Source organism: Venustampulla echinocandica, assembly GCF_003357145.1.
Source record: "Venustampulla echinocandica strain BP 5553 chromosome Unknown scaffold_0, whole genome shotgun sequence".
Taxonomy (NCBI): domain Eukaryota; kingdom Fungi; phylum Ascomycota; class Leotiomycetes; order Helotiales; family Pleuroascaceae; genus Venustampulla; species Venustampulla echinocandica.
The window spans coordinates 246,073-264,692 of record NW_022474205.1 but is presented as its reverse complement, the minus strand read 5'-3'; the positions used below and the strand labels follow the sequence as shown (position 1 = coordinate 264,692).

At 51.6% G+C, this 18,620-nt stretch overlaps 6 protein-coding genes across 6 annotated transcripts; 2 read left to right on the top strand and 4 right to left on the bottom strand.

The window, feature by feature from the left end:
• Nucleotides 1-3,261, bottom strand: BP5553_00072 (uncharacterized protein; the record flags this gene model as incomplete). The annotated part of the gene is made up of 4 exons (XM_032008695.1): nucleotides 1-993; nucleotides 1,093-1,153; nucleotides 1,342-1,419; nucleotides 2,522-3,261. 4 exons carry the CDS (start codon nucleotides 3,259-3,261, stop codon nucleotides 1-3), a joined length of 1,872 nt encoding a protein of 623 aa, XP_031872749.1.
• Nucleotides 3,262-4,231: 970 nt separating this feature from the next.
• On the bottom strand, nucleotides 4,232-5,749 carry BP5553_00071 (uncharacterized protein; the record flags this gene model as incomplete). Its single annotated transcript, XM_032008694.1, has 3 exons — nucleotides 4,232-5,434; nucleotides 5,503-5,625; nucleotides 5,729-5,749. The coding sequence occupies 3 exons, from the start codon at nucleotides 5,747-5,749 to the stop codon at nucleotides 4,232-4,234; spliced, it is 1,347 nt and encodes a 448-aa protein (XP_031872748.1).
• A 1,423-nt stretch (nucleotides 5,750-7,172) lies between these two features.
• BP5553_00070 (uncharacterized protein) lies at nucleotides 7,173-9,301 on the top strand (the record flags this gene model as incomplete). Its single annotated transcript, XM_032008693.1, has 6 exons — nucleotides 7,173-7,219; nucleotides 7,320-7,722; nucleotides 7,885-8,152; nucleotides 8,244-8,907; nucleotides 8,963-9,088; nucleotides 9,145-9,301. The coding sequence occupies 6 exons, from the start codon at nucleotides 7,173-7,175 to the stop codon at nucleotides 9,299-9,301; spliced, it is 1,665 nt and encodes a 554-aa protein (XP_031872747.1).
• A 944-nt stretch (nucleotides 9,302-10,245) lies between these two features.
• On the top strand, nucleotides 10,246-11,171 carry BP5553_00069 (Succinate dehydrogenase [ubiquinone] iron-sulfur subunit, mitochondrial; the record flags this gene model as incomplete). Its single annotated transcript, XM_032008692.1, has 2 exons — nucleotides 10,246-10,600; nucleotides 10,699-11,171. 2 exons carry the CDS (start codon nucleotides 10,246-10,248, stop codon nucleotides 11,169-11,171), a joined length of 828 nt encoding a protein of 275 aa, XP_031872746.1.
• A 2,108-nt stretch (nucleotides 11,172-13,279) lies between these two features.
• On the bottom strand, nucleotides 13,280-14,951 carry BP5553_00068 (Uncharacterized protein; the record flags this gene model as incomplete). Its single annotated transcript, XM_032008691.1, has 5 exons — nucleotides 13,280-13,571; nucleotides 13,623-14,327; nucleotides 14,379-14,458; nucleotides 14,509-14,563; nucleotides 14,635-14,951. 5 exons carry the CDS (start codon nucleotides 14,949-14,951, stop codon nucleotides 13,280-13,282), a joined length of 1,449 nt encoding a protein of 482 aa, XP_031872745.1.
• A 2,109-nt stretch (nucleotides 14,952-17,060) lies between these two features.
• On the bottom strand, nucleotides 17,061-17,709 carry BP5553_00067 (uncharacterized protein; the record flags this gene model as incomplete). Its single annotated transcript, XM_032008690.1, has 3 exons — nucleotides 17,061-17,444; nucleotides 17,513-17,536; nucleotides 17,587-17,709. 3 exons carry the CDS (start codon nucleotides 17,707-17,709, stop codon nucleotides 17,061-17,063), a joined length of 531 nt encoding a protein of 176 aa, XP_031872744.1.
• Nucleotides 17,710-18,620: the final 911 nt, after the last annotated feature.

Below are 18,620 nucleotides of genomic sequence, written 5' to 3'. Positions count from 1 at the left end.
TTACAGATCCCACCCTTCAACCTCCCGCTCCCAATCATCCACCGCCTCCTCGTTCTTCATCTTCTTCGCCAACTTCGTGCCCAACACAGTAAACGAACTCTTAACTCCAACTTCCCCCACTACAGGTGCGTTCCTGCTACGGGCCGCTCCTTTCGCTACTTGACTCCACCCCCCAGATTCAGCTGTGCTCTCGTCCTCCCTGCGCAGCACGTTCAAGTTCCCATCAACAGTACAAAGCGTGGTTCCGGTAGCTAGGCTTAGCGACTTGATCTTGTTCGCCACGGCCACTTGCATGCTCAATAGGTTCGCTTCCAATTTCTGGCCGGGTAGGAAGTGGGCGGGAAGTGGTTGGACCACCACATCGCCTGAGGGTAGGAATGATATGTTAAATTCATGGAAGTCGCCGGCAACAAACTCCGGTTGGATATCTGAGCGCAGCTCATCAATTGTCAAGCCAAAACGTGGGTTGATGAGCAGAAAGGCATTATAAGGGACCGCGCTTTTCACAAGTTTGGAAGACGTGGAAGGTTCCGTACTTGTAGAAGGCACAGGGCGCACTTTGATGCACTGCGAAAGCGTCTTCATAGGAGCAGACACGAAACGGGGTGTTTTGAAAATACACACATGTCGATGGGGTTCCGGATCCTGGCTCTCACTGTCAAGGCCGAAGTCCTCGGCCAAAGAATGTATGAAGGCACGTTGCTGTGGTTGCATGGGTTTGAACCGGATACGTATCTCCTTCTCATCGGCAGCGAAGACGCGGAATTCTCTTTCGTACTGCTGGCCAAACTTGACGTTGTCCTTGAACGCATCAAGCGTCTGTTGAGAGTATGGAATGTGGTCATCCAAATGGGTAGCCGGGTCAATATTAAGCGCTGCGGCAAGTTTTGCGTTGCGCTGAAGCTTGAGGCACTCTTCATTGCAACTCAAAACCTTCGTCGAGTTACCCTCGCTAGTCTTGGAAGCAAGGCATTTGATGGGTTGCTTCTGGTTCTGGCAAGCACAAGTGATAAAGGTCTTCGCTTGACATGGAGTGGTCTCTTTGCATGGATATGGCGCGTGACAAGGATCGGAACAGGTATGTTCACATACTGTTTTCTTCCGACCGCAAGGTTGAGCACATGGTGACGTTGCATCTTCACACTGGCCGGTTCTGTGGCATGTCTTTTGGCAGAAATGGATGCCACACTTCAACTTCTTACCACAAGGCAAGCCACAACGCACTTCGGTGAACCAACATGGCTGGTTCTTCAATGTCTTCTTGCCGCAAATGCAAGGTTTCTCAACTAGGAACGGGCATTTAGGGCATTCTTCGGTATCTGGATGGCATTGATGCTTGACTTGAGGATGACCACAATTCCGTTGTCGAGAACAATCAAAGCGGCACTCGGGGGGTTGGGTTCCACAGGGCTGTGGTGGCTGCAGGATTGTTCTGCCGCAAGCACAGGCAATCTCCTCAAAGACAGCCTCGAGGCAGCTTGTGCAAGGCCCTTTGTGGCATAATTCCTCACACAAATGATTTCCACATTTCAATGGACGGCCACAAACCCTAAGGCAGATATGTTCCGCCTCGACGTTCTCGTCGGCAGGGCGGGGCCCAGAATTCAATGGGCGATGCCTCCGCTTCGAGGATTGCCGCTCTGCCGCTTTTTTCTCTCCAGGGCAGCAATGCTCTCCGCACTCGTGCCTACCACAATTCATAGTAGCCCGACAGATCCGCATACAACTAGGAGGCTCGTCTCTACCCTGGTGACAGAAAGTATCCGTTGTCGTCCTCCCACAACGACAGGTTATCTGGGTTGTTTGGAAACAGGGCCGGCAGTCACCTTCATGACATGTCTCCTGGCAAAGATGTCCACAGGGGAGTAGTTTCTGGCACTTCTCTCTGCAGCGAGGAATAGGTGCCGAACAATCCTTCCGCGGCTCATCGAGAAGATCAGACAAGGCGGCCTTTCCACAGGGGCAATGTGTAACAACGTCGGGAGAATATGGACAATGAGCGGGCTGTGCATGCTGCACATGGCAAGTGCTCTTGCAGAAATGATCGGGATTCCCACAATCGAAATGTCTTCGGCACTCAGAACCGCAATTAAACGATCCTATCCAAGTCTCATCATCCAACTGACTCTGAAGTTCGTCATCTCTTTCGGAGCATGGTACCACTTTCTGTGTCTTGCCGCAGTAGCATCGAGAATCAATGGGCACTTCACAACTGCCACACAGCCCCTCATGACAGCTTCGTTGGCAATTGTGGTCTCCGCAGGGAAGGATATCATCACATATCTGTCCGCAGCTCCATCCACTATCATAATTCGTATCAAGGCATCTCCGTGTTGATGTCCCCTTTCCGCAAAAACAAGGTAGAGTAGGCCCGGTATGGCCACAGGGCGGGCATGGGCCAGCATGGCAGACAAGCTCACAAGGATGGGGACAGTGGCCCGCCCTTAACTTGGAGCAGGTCTGTCCACACGAATGTGGAGGTAGGCCAGCTATAGAACGAGGTTCTACTTCCTTAGCACACCAGCAGGTATAAGTTTCCGGTAAATCAACCTTCGGTAGGTTGCAACCGGGGCACCGCCATTGCCTTGGGGGTGGCAGCTCTTCATTCTCTGATGCCCGTTGCTGATGCGTAGAAACATCATTTTTCGACCATCGTTTTACACATGATAAATGTAGTACCGACCAGCACGATTTGCAAGTCCATATTTTGGAATTCGACAGAACTTCATTGGTGCAGATGACACACTCGTATTGACGGTTTGCAATGTCTTCGTGCGTTCTTGTAGCTATATCCGGTGCTTGTGATTTGGACATTCGTCGTGGGCGGGGTGCCTGGGTTCGAGGCCTCGAGGCAACTGGTCGACCAGGCACGAAGACCGGAGCGTCGCCAGCTAATGATCCCTCGCCGTTAACGGATGCAGCTGGGGAATTCGCGGTGAGCTGTCCGCCAAACGCTCTCTGTCCGTTGACCATTGGCTGCATTCCACCTCTCCTCCCACCTCGTCCTGGTGCCCCGCGTCCCCCACGCCTGCCACGATTTCCTCTGCTCGGATTTGGATTTGGATTTTGAGCTGGTGCAGAAACTGGAGTCGATCCGGGTTCTGCAGCAGCGGGCCGCAATGGTAAAGAGCCATTGGGATCTTGAGTGGCGGTAGTAGGAGCCCCAGAGCCTGCAGCCCCTCCACGGTTTCCACCTCTTCCACGACGATTGCGGGGAGGTCGGTTTCGTACCGTTGGAGCGGGAGTTTCGATAGTCGACATTGTGCTTGGAGAGTGCAGCAACTCGATCGAGAGCTGGGAGGCCGTTGTGATAATGTTGCGAGGTGTCTCTCGCAGCGTTGTGAAGGGCGATCCTTTGGTTATTTTGTGGGGGGCGTTGATTGAACTCGATATAATATCGGGCAGTTCCACACTATGCGTTGAATCTCGTGTACGTCGGGGTACTACTTAGGTGCGCCTTTCAAATACGGCGTCTTCGAAGATATAAATATAAAAGAAAACTCAGAAACGAGAGGTAGACGGTGTTTGTGTGTAGAGGGAGGCGGAGGTGAAGAAAGTGGTGGTGGACGAGGCTGACTTTATTTATTATAGTCAGTGGCGACGGCGGGAGGAACGGGCCAGGATGATGGAGACTCACACACAACAAGCGAGGGTCAGCAGCCAGAACTCAAGTATCGCTGAGTCATAGTGGGAAGATCCGTTGTTCTGATTATTATTAAACATGCATGAAAGCGAAATGCAGCATGCACGGGGAACGTTGTTTGGGTCGGCGATAATAATGTCAATGTCAACGTCCAGTGTCAACATTATGTGTCATCTAGCACTGTCGATCATCGTCAGGGGGCAAATTGTTCTGGATTTCTTCTGGCTTTCGTCGTAGCCGGAGTATCTAGGATGCTTGGGATGGTCGATATAAAGAATAATAAAGCGACCGGTTCTTCAGATATACCCAATAACATACGAATCACCTCTGTTTAGCCCGAGTTAAGTCACCTTAGGTATGTTTAGAAAGATGCTGCCTTTTATTGGGCTTGAGTCTACTTGGTAACTATAACTTATTCGTATATACTGAATTAATTAGCTCCCACTCCGGTGGCCAGCCAGGAGCTCCTATACTTGTCATGCTCAGATGCAACCAGATGCAACCAGATGCAACCAACAAAAACGGTGCGATGCAGATGCAGATGCGCCCATGTTCCTGAAACCTGACAAAATAAAAACCCTAGGGGTATCATAGAAATAGAACGATTTCTCCTCGGTCATTCCGCTTCATCCTCAGACTCCTCCAAAGCTCCTTCTCCTCTAACCCCTTGGACATCGCTGAACCTGTTGCGTTTCTTTCGCGATGATATCTCTTTAATGCCTTGTGCATGCTCATACCTCTTTCGCTCTCGGGGCCTTTGTTGATAAAGCTGAGTAGCAAATCTCCTCGAGGCTTGTAGACAACCATTTCCTGTTGGCCATCATAATGCTGAGTTTCGTCGTCTCCGTTAGGCTTGTACTCAATCATCTTCCGCGATGGTTTCTCAGATGCCTCCCGGTGTTTGCGGTGTTTCCTCTTTGGCTGGTCCGCGGAATGCTCACGGGATGGCTTGCGACTGCTTATTAGCGACATAATATTGTTTCCGATTGTGTCAACACGGCTTCGGCCCCGCTTCGAATGTTTCGTCTTCTTCAACGGGCTACCGGGCGAGGCATCAGCTACATCCCCGCCAGAATAATCGGGAGAGGGCGGGAACACCGACGGACGAGACAGGAGTCGGTTTAGACCGCCGGTCAGTCCAGAGTGAAGCACCGGTGGAGCATCGGTCATGATCTCGTCGCCTTGGCGCGGTGATAGGTCCTGTGTGTCGACATGTAGCCGTTTGCGCTTCTTGTCCTTCTTCTCCTCCCTGCTTAAATCGCGATCCCTCCTCTCCTTCCTCCTCTCGCGCTCACGCTCTGTTTTTGGCACTGGTGTTTCGTATGCCGAAGTGGGCACGGGTCCATTGCCATATTCCACTAGGTCCGTCACGCTCTGGCCGGCATCCTCGAAATGGACACGAACCAACTCCCGGCTCTGATTCTCTTCATGCGCCTCTTCGATCAAATGCATAGGTTCGGGGGCGGGGAGCTCGAGTTTGGAAGCATTCGGAGTCTCGCTATCAACAAGAAAGTCGAAGACGTTGACGTTGGCAGGGTCGGACTGCATGGTGAAGCCAGGAGCTGCCGAGGGCGGCTCAGGGGCCTCTGGCATGGGTGGATCGACGATAACAATATGCGAGTTGTGATGGTACTCATCCTCCGCATCTGCATCCTCGACATACGCGTTATGGGGGACGAGGGCCTGCGAATTCGAATGGTTCTGGTTCTGGTTCTGGTTCTGCCTGTTTTTCTTCTCCTTCTCCGGCCTGTAGAGGGCACCTTGGTACTTCTGCGCTTCACTAATGCAACTCTTGAAGATTATTAGACGATGATATTTTTTTATGGCTCGACATGCGGCTGCTCGGCATGAGTACGTACGGTGTGGGCGCGATACTCGTTCCCTTGAAAATGGACCATGCAATCCAGGCAGGTGAAGGAGGCGCCGCGACATTGGTTGCGATGCTGGTCGAGTTTTTTCTTCGTGAGGACGTCTCCGCAGCCCTAAACAGTCAGAACAGAGGCTTCTAGCGCGCAAATGTGGGCATCCGCGATGGGTTTCACGGTTCCACGGCGCGTAGCGGGTGGGAACCAGATGTAAACATACCTCACAGGAAAAAGAGACCATGGTGGGTGCTGGACGAGCGGAAAATTGATTGCTGCCCGATTTGTGGGATTGTTTGCTGCGGGCCGACGATGTTGTTTACGCAGTGGATGCAGAGGGATAGCGATGGTTATGATTGCGCAAAACAGAATCTCGTCTCACAGCAGCGGGGGAGAGGAGGGCGGCCTTGTATGGCAGCCGTAGGGGGGGGCGTAGGGGGAGTCTGAGGGCGATGGATCTCCGTCTGTCAGAGGATGTTTCCAAGAGCCTTCGAGCCCTATTTTCGGAATGCGAAATCCTGGGAGCGGGCGCTGCTGCAAGGTCGCGTCGCCGGAGTGCATGAGCTGATCAGCGCCGCTGTTTGGGGCCTGAAGCCTGAAGCCTGAGCCTGAGCCTGAGCCAGCGGAAGGGGGCGGAGGGCCGCGGGCGGAGGGGCGGTTGGTTGGTTGGACTGCGCTGGCTCTGATGCTCTGATTAGCCCGGGATAAGGCCAAATGCGTGCTCACTAGGTGGATGCTGCTAATAAGGGGTTAGGGATGAAGTGGGAAAAGAGGCGTAATCTTTCTGAAGGAATGCGACATGCTAGACATTATGGTGGAAGGGCATCCGGGGTATGTGTGTGTGTGTGCGTGTGTGTGTGTGTGTGATATGTGAAGGCTTGCGAGTTGTGGCGGTGGTGGTTCATGGTTGGTGTTTCGTGGGAGCAATGGTCGCTTGCACGGCGAGTAGCAATTAATAGATGATGCTCTGTAGGCGCCTGTTACAATACATGAGGGTGCGAAACACCGCACTGGATCTAATCAAGGGGTGCACCGCTGGTACTGTACAATGATGCGGTACATGTACATAGCAGTTGAATACATTAGGTTGAGGAACTAAGAACACCGAGTGGAGGGGAGCCAGATACTTCCCGCCTCGCCGCCTCCAGGGAGCAAGTTGGGTAACTTGGGTTGTATTATTGTCATCGCAAGAATGGATAAGGGCGCGTTGCGGCCCAATCAGGAAATTGGGCGCACAGCCATCGTCCGCAAGGGATGGAGGAGAGGGCGGAGGGAGGATGATGGATGGAGGAGGAGGTTATAGGTATGAGAGAATAAGTACCAGGTTAAGATCCCACTTGGATACAGAGCAGTCCCTACTACGTAGTATGTAGAGTACAAGGTGGGAGGGTTTTGGGTGAGAAGTTACTTGTGTAGAGCACTCAATAGCTACGAGATATACATTCAAGGCCTGGAGTTGCGAGTACTCTCGTAAGTACCTATCTAACAATCTATACTTAGTAGTTGTGTAGAATGAAAAGGGGTAACAGGTAACAAGGCATTGATTGGTACTCGTACATGTACTGTACAGCTATCGCTATGCCTTGCTGAGATGTACAGTCAGTACAGTAGTACCAACTTACAAGTTACACAGTACTGCCATACTCGGGCAGGCTTATCCCCAATCCATGTGGCCATCTCCAACCTCTGGGATCGTCCTTATCCGCTATCTAAGGTACTGTATCTTGGTGACTTGGTCACGTACACGGTCTCCCTCCACATGCCCTCGGGCAGAATGCTTCAGCCCTGGGTAGTAATACCGGGACGCAGGTCAGGCTACTATCTACCTTCACCTTACGGTATCTGCCCGGTCTTCCGGATGTCTTGGAAGAAGTTGTTCAAGTTGTCAAGTTGTCAAGTGGTCACACACTCTTCTCGGGCCTCAGCAACAAAGGATATCAACCTCCTACACGTAAATTACACACGAGCAGAGAGTCACGGCGTTCGTACAGTGGTAGGTACCTGACGTGGAACGCGTTGTCGGCGTCGCACAACACGGTTCTTAACTTCTTCGCTATCAGCCACCTGGATCGCCGACCCTGTGGCAATCAACAAGCATGGAAATACCCGCATGAACCCACTCTCGCATCTGCCCTGATCTTCGTCGTTTCTCATGCGTCGGAGGTTAAAGACGAGAGGGAGGGAGAGAGCACGAGCAAGAGAAAGAGAACCCCCAAGGTAAGGAAAGGCATAGCGTACGAAGTTATTAGCTCTCCCTGGCCGAACTCTCCCACCAAATAATGATGCGCCGCTGAGACACCTCGGTCAACCACTCGAACTTGCTGCCGCACGGTTGGTCCACGAGACAACATCACCAGCGCAGGCTTATTATTGTTCCAGGCAAAACCCCGATTTCGAAACATCAACTTCGCCGGCTCTTTATCCCTCGCCTTGGACTCGTCGAGTGAGTCTTGGGCTCCCTTCCCTGCTGCTGCAGTTGCCGGAGTAGTATTACAGACAGTCAGAGCAATTGCCATTGCCATTGCCATTGCCCATCGCACCGAACATGTCCTCCCAAGACACCGCCTCCAACACTTATCTCCAGCAGATGACCTCCATCCTCAGTTCGGTCGCAAGCTACATGCGCCTCCCGGTGCTGATCTCGTCGGTACCTTGATACTCTCCCTCCTCCCTCCAATATCAATCAATATATTTATTGGAAATCGCTACCGCGCATGTCAAACTTACCATGGCGACAGGGCATTGCTGCGATCCTGAGCTCCCTGTTGTATTTCAAGCAAAAGCAAGTTCACCCGTCCCCACCTCCCACCCACCCATTGTCGCAGTCAACTGTCAAACACACCTCGCGCACTCCTACTTCGTATTATTAACAGTTCTTTTTTATTCCAGAGCTCTGATCTACCCCTCCCACGTCCCGAACCTTGCCCGCACCGATGTCCCTCGACCGTCTCAATTCGGGATCTCAGACTTTGAAGAGCTGATGATCCCGACTCCTGATGGCGAGAAGCTCTCCGCATTCTATATCCGAAGCCCCAAAACCCCGGCCAAGAAGAATATCACTGTATTAATGTTTCATGGAAATGCGGGGAATATTGGGCACCGAATACCTATCGCCCGCATGTTTATGCAGCGCATGGGCTGCAGCGTGTTTATGTTGGAATACCGTGGCTATGGGCTCTCGACGGGATCCCCGGACGAGGCCGGCTTGATGATCGATGCACAGACGGCTTACAACTACCTCCGGAAACGCGCAGAGACGAGGGATAATGATATTGTCGTGTTTGGACAGAGTTTGGGCGGTGCTGTGGGCGTGCAGCTGGTGGCTAAGAATCAGAACGATAGCAGACTGATTGGCTTGGTGCTGGAGAATACTTTCCTGTCTATGAGGAAGTTGATCCCTTCGTAAGTCTTTGCCCTTTCGACTGTTACCATTTTTAATACTGACTAACTGGGCCAGTATCATACCACCAGCAAAATACCTCACCCTTCTCTGCCACCAGGTCTGGGCGTCTGATAACTATATGCCATCCATTACAGAGGTCCCAATTCTTTTCCTCTCTGGGCTGCAGGATGAGATCGTACCGTTAGTCTCCCATCACCCACTCTCCTATGATTAATATACTTACGGAAATACAATAGGCCGTCCCACATGGCCCGTCTCTATGAAATCTGCCAGTCACCGACAAAGATCTGGAAACCCCTTCCGGCCGGTGACCACAATTCCAGCGTTCTAGAAGACGGGTACTTTGAGTCTGTTGAAGATTTCGTTGCAAATCTAGATAGCAAGCGTGAGTAACTGCTGGGGGGTTTAACGCAACTACTTCACTACGAGTTTACGAGTTTATGCACCGGGTGGCTTGGAGATCATTCCTCTTTCTTAGCATTTGGCGTGGCGTTCGGGGAATTGGCATATTGCAAGGACTGGAAACTTATGTTGCGAATAAAAAGCGAATTTAGATTGCGTTGCCATGATCAGTGGCGTGTATAGTACCCGGAGCTTCGGTGGTTCAATTCAATATTATATCACGAGTATAGAGGGGTTTTATACGTTGTACAAAGCCTGATTCCCCTGCCTTTAGGCGATGGAGTATATGGCCACTCTTATATATGTTATTCTACTTCGTAACCGTTTGCATTCTTCGCTGGTACTATAAACTCCTGAACATACCTCAATGACATCTCACATGCTTTGTAGTAGCCGAAAGCTCCCGGAGAGATTACAGGCGGAATAAAGTCGCAGGCGGGGCGGATTCGATCGAGGCAACTGAAGCAGTGAAATTTAACTTTGCACTTGATATAACCATTCGAGAGGAGAGATACCAAAAGTACCTCTAGCCACAAGTGACCATAATTGTTTGTTGCACGTCGACTGCTTGTACTTTGTACTCCCTTTATACCGGCAACCAGCCTCCGAGTTGCTCCGTCCACTCCCCGCCATTTAGTGGTTGTGATTCGCAACACGCGCGCCCTGATTGGTGGCTGGCGGGCAGGCGAGCTTGAAAGCTCACTCGTCAAAGTTATTCCCGAGGTCAATGGAGAGTTGCCCATCAACGGCTTCAACTTTCACTTCCAACTTTGCCTCTTCAATTGATCCGCCACCACAACATCTCGTCCTCCCTCTCCGCGCAGTGCGCACAGCCAACGTCTGCCGCTCTACCGCACATTGGAGGCATTTAGTCACTACCCGGCATCGATTTCCTTCTTACGCTCTGCACGCTTCTCTCCACTCCACCCGTCAAAATGGCAGCTCTTCGCACCACGTCACGCCTGTTCACGGCCACACGCCCCATCTTCCGCTCCCAGTTACGGACAATGGCATCGGTGAGCAATGCGCCAGCCGCTGCTCCGGCCGACGAGACTGCCAAGATGAAGTCTTTCAGCATCTACCGATGGAACCCGGATGAGCCGTCAAAGAAGCCGCACATGCAGAGCTACTCCTTGGACTTGAACAAGACGGGGCCCATGATGTTAGATGCGTTGATCAGGATCAAGAATGAGGTTGATCCCACTCTCACATTCCGGAGGAGTTGTAGAGAGGGTATTTGCGGAAGTTGCGCAATGAATATCGATGGCGTCAACACTCTCGCTTGCTTGTGTGCGTAAATTATTCCATTACCCTTCGGAATTGACTTTCATATTGATGGCAATCATTTTGTTCAATATGAAGGAATCGAATACTAATCTCTGATACAGGCCGCATCCCCACCGACACCGCCAAAGAGAGCAAAATCTACCCTCTCCCGCACACCTACGTCGTTAAGGACATCGTTCCCGATCTCACCCATTTCTACAAGCAATACAAGTCAATCAAGCCATACCTGCAGCGAAAGGACCCCTCACCAGACGGAAAGGAATACCGCCAATCGAAGGAGGAGCGTAAGAAGCTAGATGGTCTCTACGAGTGCATTCTCTGCGCCTGCTGTTCGACCTCCTGCCCATCGTACTGGTGGAACTCGGAGGAGTACCTAGGCCCCGCAATCCTGCTACAGAGCTACAGATGGCTAGCGGATTCCCGAGACCAGATGCACGAGGAGCGGAAGGAGGCGCTGGATAACAGCATGGCATTGTACCGGTGTCATACTATCTTGAACTGCTCGAGAACGTGCCCCAAGGGATTGAACCCTGGATTGGCGATTGCGGAGATCAAAAAGGAGCTGTCATTCTAATTAGCTTGTTGATGGTCAAAAAGTGGCAGTAGGGGACGGAGGCGGAGGTAGATGTGGAAAAATGAGGATCGCTTGCTCTGCGTGAGTGATTGGGGTGTTTTGCACCGTGGGCCAAGGTTCCGGCCTGTGTAGATTTGGCATCTGTTAGCAATATCAATTTTCCTATGTTATGTTTACTCATCTCGGCTGCCCATGCGTTATCTTCTTTTGGAAAGGTAAGAGCCAAAGAGTGCGCGGCTGGAAAGTGCCTGGGGCTATTTCTGCCCATATATATCGACCCCCTTTTCCGTCCTTGAAACTCATTCTTTCATTCACAGCCATCTCAAATCCCCTACCCAGCCGCATACCCTCTTCCCTTCAAAGAACAACGCCCTATCCACAATAGTCTTTGTCTCCCATATATCCCTACTCTCCCCCTCAAACAAACAAACCCATTGTCAAAGCTTGTACAAGCTGATTTCCACTGTTAGCCATGAAACAGATAGTGTTGCCCCGTAATTTATTACTAGCAAATACCAGTGAACATATATATCCAAGCACCATCACAAAATAAGACGCTCTACATCGACCAAGACATCTTCACCTGCTATCAAAAGCAGAAGAAAGCTACAGATCAACCACCAAAACACACCCATCCCATAACCAAAATCAACAAGTATACTTACTCGCTCCCTCAAAATGTGCCAAACAATCAAAGTGCTATACGAGGTGTGCAACCACGCCATGCTCGAAGTCTGGGAGTGCCCCCGACGCGATCGACGTACACAAATGGACACATGCCCGGACTATAAGGAGAAGCGCAAGTACCTCCTCCGAGAATGCTCCAACTGCCAGCAGAGGGGATGAAAGTACTTTCCTACTTCCAAGTGTCTCTCCTATCAAGATTTTGTGCTAATTCCTAAGCGTAGATAGCTAGCGTAGATTCTGCGATTATATCTCAGGATGTTTGATATTCTAGGGAGGATGAACTAGCTGGAAATGCCCATGTAGATGTTTCTTTCTTCAAGGGAATTTTTTTTTTTGGCTTTGATAAGAAGGTAGTTCCTATTTTATCTAATACAGTAGAGCAATAGACAATCATTTTAAAAATAAAACTTGCAAAGAATTATAAACTTACAATCTACCTAGTTATCTTTTTCTGCTAATTAACTAACAAAATCACACCTATATAGCCACCATAGCCTTTGAACTATAAATACCCCAAGTATACCTTTATATATCTTCCCACATTCTCTCGTCCCACCTTCCATCTGCTGTCGTCATTATGGTCTATGTAACCTTTATACCTCAAACACACAATCTGAAAAAAACTTACGTAGTAGTACTTACCAGTAGATGAAATATTAGTATGGGCTAAACCGACCATTAATACATTGAATCAGGAGTGACCGAGCTAGCGGGGCCGGATGAAATGTGGATAGCGAGGTTTAGTCTTGTATCGATGTACGTAGTATACCTAGGTAGGTACTTAAGTACGTTTCTTCCTGGCTATGAAACAGCACTTGCTTGGTTCTAGAAACCGCAACTCATACACTGGTTGCTACTGCGGGGGTGTTTCTGACTATCATGGATGGCAGAGGATGGCGCCATATATAATCGTATGTTTTATATGTACCTAAGGTACCTATGTGATGCACGCCCAAGCAATCAAAAAGCAAGTAGTTACGAGTCCCGCACGACGATAATGGTATTTCTAAAATGCTCTCAGCACATCCTCATATTACCATGTCAGGCTTCAATCCACAGCTGCGTGTCCTCGAGAGTTACATGCAATGTCCTTTCCCATGTCATGCTAAAAAATCAATCAATCCAGCCGCCCAATTTCCATTTCATGATGCATCGTGCAGGATACCTATTCCCAGCAGGAAAAAAAGTTCACTTGTGGATAACACAAACACCTCTGGTGCGACTCCCGAAACGCCTGCTTTGCGTATTTGGGCTAACTTTGAATGTGTACCAAAATTTCACGCACTCCTGCCGCCAGCTAAAAATAAAATAATAAAGTGAAAATGAAATATGCAAAGCCAGCGTATATGGTATTCCCGGTCTATCCCAAAGTAAACCGCCGAAAAAAGAGGAACAAGGATTCAATGCGTTCAATGTCACAACTAATCATCCTCGTACTCCTTATCCCGATCCGCTCTAGTCGGTCCCTGACCGTCCTTGCGGATTGGGATCTTGATCCCCTGTGTTGCAAAGCACTTGCTGAGGTTCGTGCTCTCGACCACACCTGGGAATCGTTTGGCTGAATAAACGGTAAAGCAATCCGAGAAACATGCGGCCAGAACAGGCGCTTTGCCAGTGTTGACTTGTGTCATTGGCTGCATACCATTTGAGGAGCCAGTGGCGGATGTGGGCGAGCTGGAGGAAACGCCAACATTTACGAACGAGAAGCGGAGTCTATGGGTATGTCAGTATGAGGAAGACCGGGCGGAAGCAGAGTAGAAATACCTGAAAGTGCCTTCCGTTCTGACGGACAAATCCTGTAGAACAAACCAGATACCAATTCGATCATCCGGGTCCGTCAGCCTAAACGCGCTGGCCGCGAGGCTTCCAATGAGGTTTCGGGTAAACATTCCACCAGGCTGAGTGCTCGTCACAGGCATGCGGTGCAGGTTCATATCTGCAGGTGTGTACGGACGGCCCCCATATGCCGCTGACTGGGACGGGAGTGGTTGCGGAGATGGGGCATACTCAAGACCTTGACCGCCGTGGATTTGTGCTCCAGTGGAAAAGTATACCGGTTGACCAGGTGCTTGACTGTAGCCGTTCTGGGGCGGGTATGCTTGCACGGCGTTGGGATTATTGGGATAGGCGGCGTGATATTGAGGGGCACCACCGTACGCAGGAACTTGAGCGGGAGGTGATTGAGTGTAAGGGTTTACTTGTGGGGGCCCAGGATATGGATTATAATTTGACGTTGTGTAGGAAGCGCCTCCGCCGTGTTCGAATTTAACATCCCTTGGAATGGCACCTTGGCCAGGAAGTATGTTCGAGTATGCCGCGCCACCCGCATCTTGGACTTGGGCGTAGGAAACAGGTGTAGTCAAGGAAATTGATGGCGATGTTTGCGAGTGCCGGACAAGATTCACTTCTCGAGTGCCATCTGCGGACCACAGATCAACATTCAAAACGAACATCCCATGATCAATATCACTATGAGAGGTCAGTGGGAGAATGTGCTTCGGCAAGCCGTGTACCACTCACTTGACATCACACTCCTTTCCGGTCTTGATATCAGTGATGATAAGTCTGACACATGGCGGAGGGGTGATTGGCCGTCGGTCCTTCAAATTGTCAGCTGTTGAGCTAGGCCATTCCAGAGAGCTGCACCTACCTTATCTCCAAACCCGCACATTCGAGCTCGCTGAGGTTGTTGTGTCACGCAGAGTCTGGAGCAGAATTAGTCTTTCAGTCCCTTCAATTTGACCCCCACGCCAACCCCACCACAGGAAGTACATACTCATATTTCCATCCATTCTCTATGCAAGATCGAGGCAGAGGATCTGGGGCGGCCGGCTGGGTGCCCGGCACCAACGGAGCCAGCCCTTCTGAGGGATGCGTTTCGGGTATAGGAGCTCTTGTGACTGCCATCGAGTTGTATGGATCGCTATAGCCTTGGGCGATTTGTGACTGTGATGGGAGAGGCATGGTGTGCGAAACAGGATAATGGGGGGCGGTCGGCGCACCAGAGCGGTAGGCCGCCTCGTGCATGTTCGGTATCGACTGGCGATGCATGTTCGAGGGCGAAGGTGGTTGTTGAGCGTAGGCAGTATTCATCTTGAATCTTTCGCGACTGGAAGGGCGGCGGGCAGTGAGGTTATGTGGGGTTCGCGCTGCTGAGAAGCTACCAGCTACGAGCTAAGCCTACGTAAAGACTCGCCGCCGGAAGCTTGTTCCTAGTGGCTTTGGGCGTACTCGAGTACTTCGGAGCGGTCAATGACGGATTTGAGGATTTGAGGGTTTTCGAGCCTCGCCTGACTTGGTACTAAGGCCACGCATTCAACGGACGCAATGCCAAATCCAGGGACGCGCCGGGCAAATATGACGAGCACCCAAGCCGGAAGAGGTGGTAGTGGGCCAATCAGCGGCGGAAAATGGGGCGATGGGAGCAGAAACTCGAACAACGTCGGGCCTGATTGATATACTGGCAGGTCAGGCAGGATGTACGGATGTATGGTACTGCACTGTACGAGGGTGGGCGGGGCAGCGCCGAGTATATAGATAAAGAAAATGCGAGTGGAATGGGATGCTGGGATTCTGGGAACAGAGCGTCCGCGCAGGCGAGGTCGGGGAGGGGAGCACAAAGGCTCTTCTTTGTAACAACGGGCGAGGCTCGAAATGGAGCAGCGAGGAAGCTCGAGGCAGCTTGGCAATGGGCAATTGGGCGGAAGAAGGGATTGAAGGGGTTTTAGGGGCAGAAGGGGTCGAGGACTTGAAGGGGCATGGAACAGAGGAAGTGGTCTGTAGCCAGCACGCTCACTGCTTGCAAGTCGCAAGTCGCAAGTAGTCAGGTTGCAGGCCTGTCCGAGCTGTCAGGAGGCTGCACTTCGTAGCTCTGGGGCCTATGGCAGCTTTTGGCTTGTGGTCTCGGGGGATTTTTAGGATTCTGGGATCCTGGGACTCCAAGGATTCTGGGATCCTAGGATCCTAGGGCAAGGGAATCGGAAGCTTGGATGCTATAGCGCTGGGTCGCGATGTATAGCGTTGTATAGCGCTGTCGTGGTGCAGCGATGCCCTGGAGCGCGATGCTTGGTGGTGGACGGTTTGGCCATTCGGGGCGGGCGACCCGATAGGCACTGGGCAGGCCTGGCACCCCCGGGGCTCAGGGCTGCGGGCGTTGGGAACCTGGGATGACGATCTCCCGGCAGCTCGATGTACATGTACGAAAGTACGAGGGGAGGAAGGCTCCTGCAGATGCAGAGGAAAAAAATATGATGAGGAGGGCGACAAAAGGGGGCCCGTCCAGCTCGGTGGGTGCTATGGTATTGCTGCTGAGCCCGGGTGGAAAATGGGGGTTTAGAACAAGTTATATATACGCAGACTGCGAAAGTAGTAGCATAATGGCATAGAACAGCACCGCCCACCACTCAACCCCGAGAGCAACACCCACGATCAGGGATATCCTGTCCAGTTCGCAATGTAGCTTCCAACGATGGCTGGCGATAAGTCGTAGTGGTAGCACTTCGTAGCAGCGGGGAGATCTGGCACGCCGCGCCATCCCGCCCCCCATGCGATATCTCGCCCCTCTAAGCAGCCCAGGATCGGCCTTGGTTTGTTGATACGTTGATACGTACGGGGGTACTGGACGTCCTTCGGACTGGATTGATGAATGATAATACTTCCCACAGTTCCCTCTCTCCCTCCCTCTTAGAGTCTCATCGCCGCCCCCACCATCCATCGTCCGTTCTCCCCTTTTAGCTCCTCGCCGTCCTCATGCGCCGGCTCAACCTTCCTTCCTGCCTATCCGATGGCTCCCCGGTGCCGTGGACAGACTGTCGGTATGCGCTCGTTATGCGCTCGTTCCGTCTGCTTGGAGAGTAGGCAAGCGTCGGACAAGATTCCACGCACGCGGTCCACCAAGTCCACCAGAACGATTCCATTAGATGTACACAGTACGCACCGCAGTACTTTGCAATTGCCAGCTGCACGGCCGTTGGATTTCAGAAGCTTCCATCGCACAGGTTCCGCTGAGTCGGCCGTCACTCGTCACTCGATTGGCACGGATATTCTGGATAAGGTTGGCCCGTACGGAGCATCGGTATGATATGATATTTCTCCACGGCAAACTGCAGACTGCAGTTATTCGAGCGCAGGACGCAGCAGGATGAGATTGGCACCAGAGCACCATCCACGGCAACTGGGCGAAGAGCCCACCCCTCTAACCGATCAGGCAGTTGGACAACCGAATGTCAACCTCCATGCTTCGAGCTGTAGTACCAAGTGTACCAAGTGTACCAAGCGTCCTTGACCAACCAACCTTTGTTCGGGCCGTGCTCGGCACTGCCTCTGTTGGCTTTGCCGCTGCTGCTTCTCCATTGTGCGTGGCAATCGCTCCTTAACTGGAGAGTTTCTCCTGCTCCGGGTACGAGTAGTTGTGGGTTTCGGCCAACAATGGCCCTCGGGACTGGAGTCGCTGGCCTCGGATCTGCACTGCTCTCGAGTTTGGACGGGTGTCTCGGTCAATCTGGATTTTCGATCGACGATTCTCGATCCCGTGCAAGTGGTTGTGCAGTGCGCCTCCTGCACGCCGACGCTTTGAATATGCCCGTCCTTTCAGGGTGTAAATGGTGGCTTTTGGCGCTACGGAGGGATGGACCACCTGGGCTCCGCCCGCATACCTGTGGTCTGGGCTCGTAGACAGTCTAATCTGTATGAAGTATGAAGTACCTTTACATATAGGTACCTTACGTACCTTACGGGCGAGTACTTCGTACCGAGACGCCGCCGATACGACAGCAACTCTCTCGAAAGAAAGTATTGCTTCCCATGGACGTAGCGAGACCAGCCTCACAGGAGATCGGAGCGCGTACTCCATCTGTCTGTCTGTAGTACGAAGTATTGCGGACACAGTTGATAGACTATAAAATCACTAATCACTAAGAAGACAAACAGGTTGAATATAGACGAGAGACGAGAGAATTCAGGGTGATGTTGAAGTTGACGACCCCTCGCTTAGAAGCCAGGCCCGTTGCCCATTTCCTCTATCGCCAAGTTACTTCGTACTCATGTGCAGGTTGTCCCATCCCATCTCATCCTATCGCACCTCATCTTTCCCATTGTCACGCTCTTTTACTTCATACCTCGAGTTTTATCGGCGTATCGACGCGCGAACGGACAATGTCAATGTCCAGGAGAGCGCTGCCAGCCTTAAGACCCCCGCGCTATACCTCAGGGTGGCTGGCCGGGTCAAGTTCCTAGCCCGTACAGAGGACTTCGTATTGCTCGTTAAACGGCGTGTGCATACCACGTACTACCTAGTTCCTCAACGCCAGGACAAGGTTCGGAGGGACATTCCCAGTATCATATCCTGCACCGGGCCCCATTGTTCGGATATCCCGCTACTGCTGCAATTCCAAATCAGAATCCCGTTGTGGTTGTGGTTGTGGTTGTGATAATGACATTGCGGAGGAAAGCTGCCACCGGACATCAACGCCACTTGGATGTATTGCAAACTGGATAGGGGGAGAGGAGGTATTGGGGGGAAGCTTGATATCGGCGACATGACGATCTACGTTTTTCGGGAACGCTCGGATGCTGTATTATTAAGGGAAAGGAAGGATCGAATCCGGCGTGGTGGACTTCGGTACCAAAGGCTGGCCGACTCTGGAGTGAATACGCTTCCCACATGCATTTGGTGCGTGACTTAGCAGGACGAGGTCAATCTACCTACACGACATTGCGCTTCCTGCGGAACGAATTTGGCCTCTGCCCAAAAACCAGCATTGC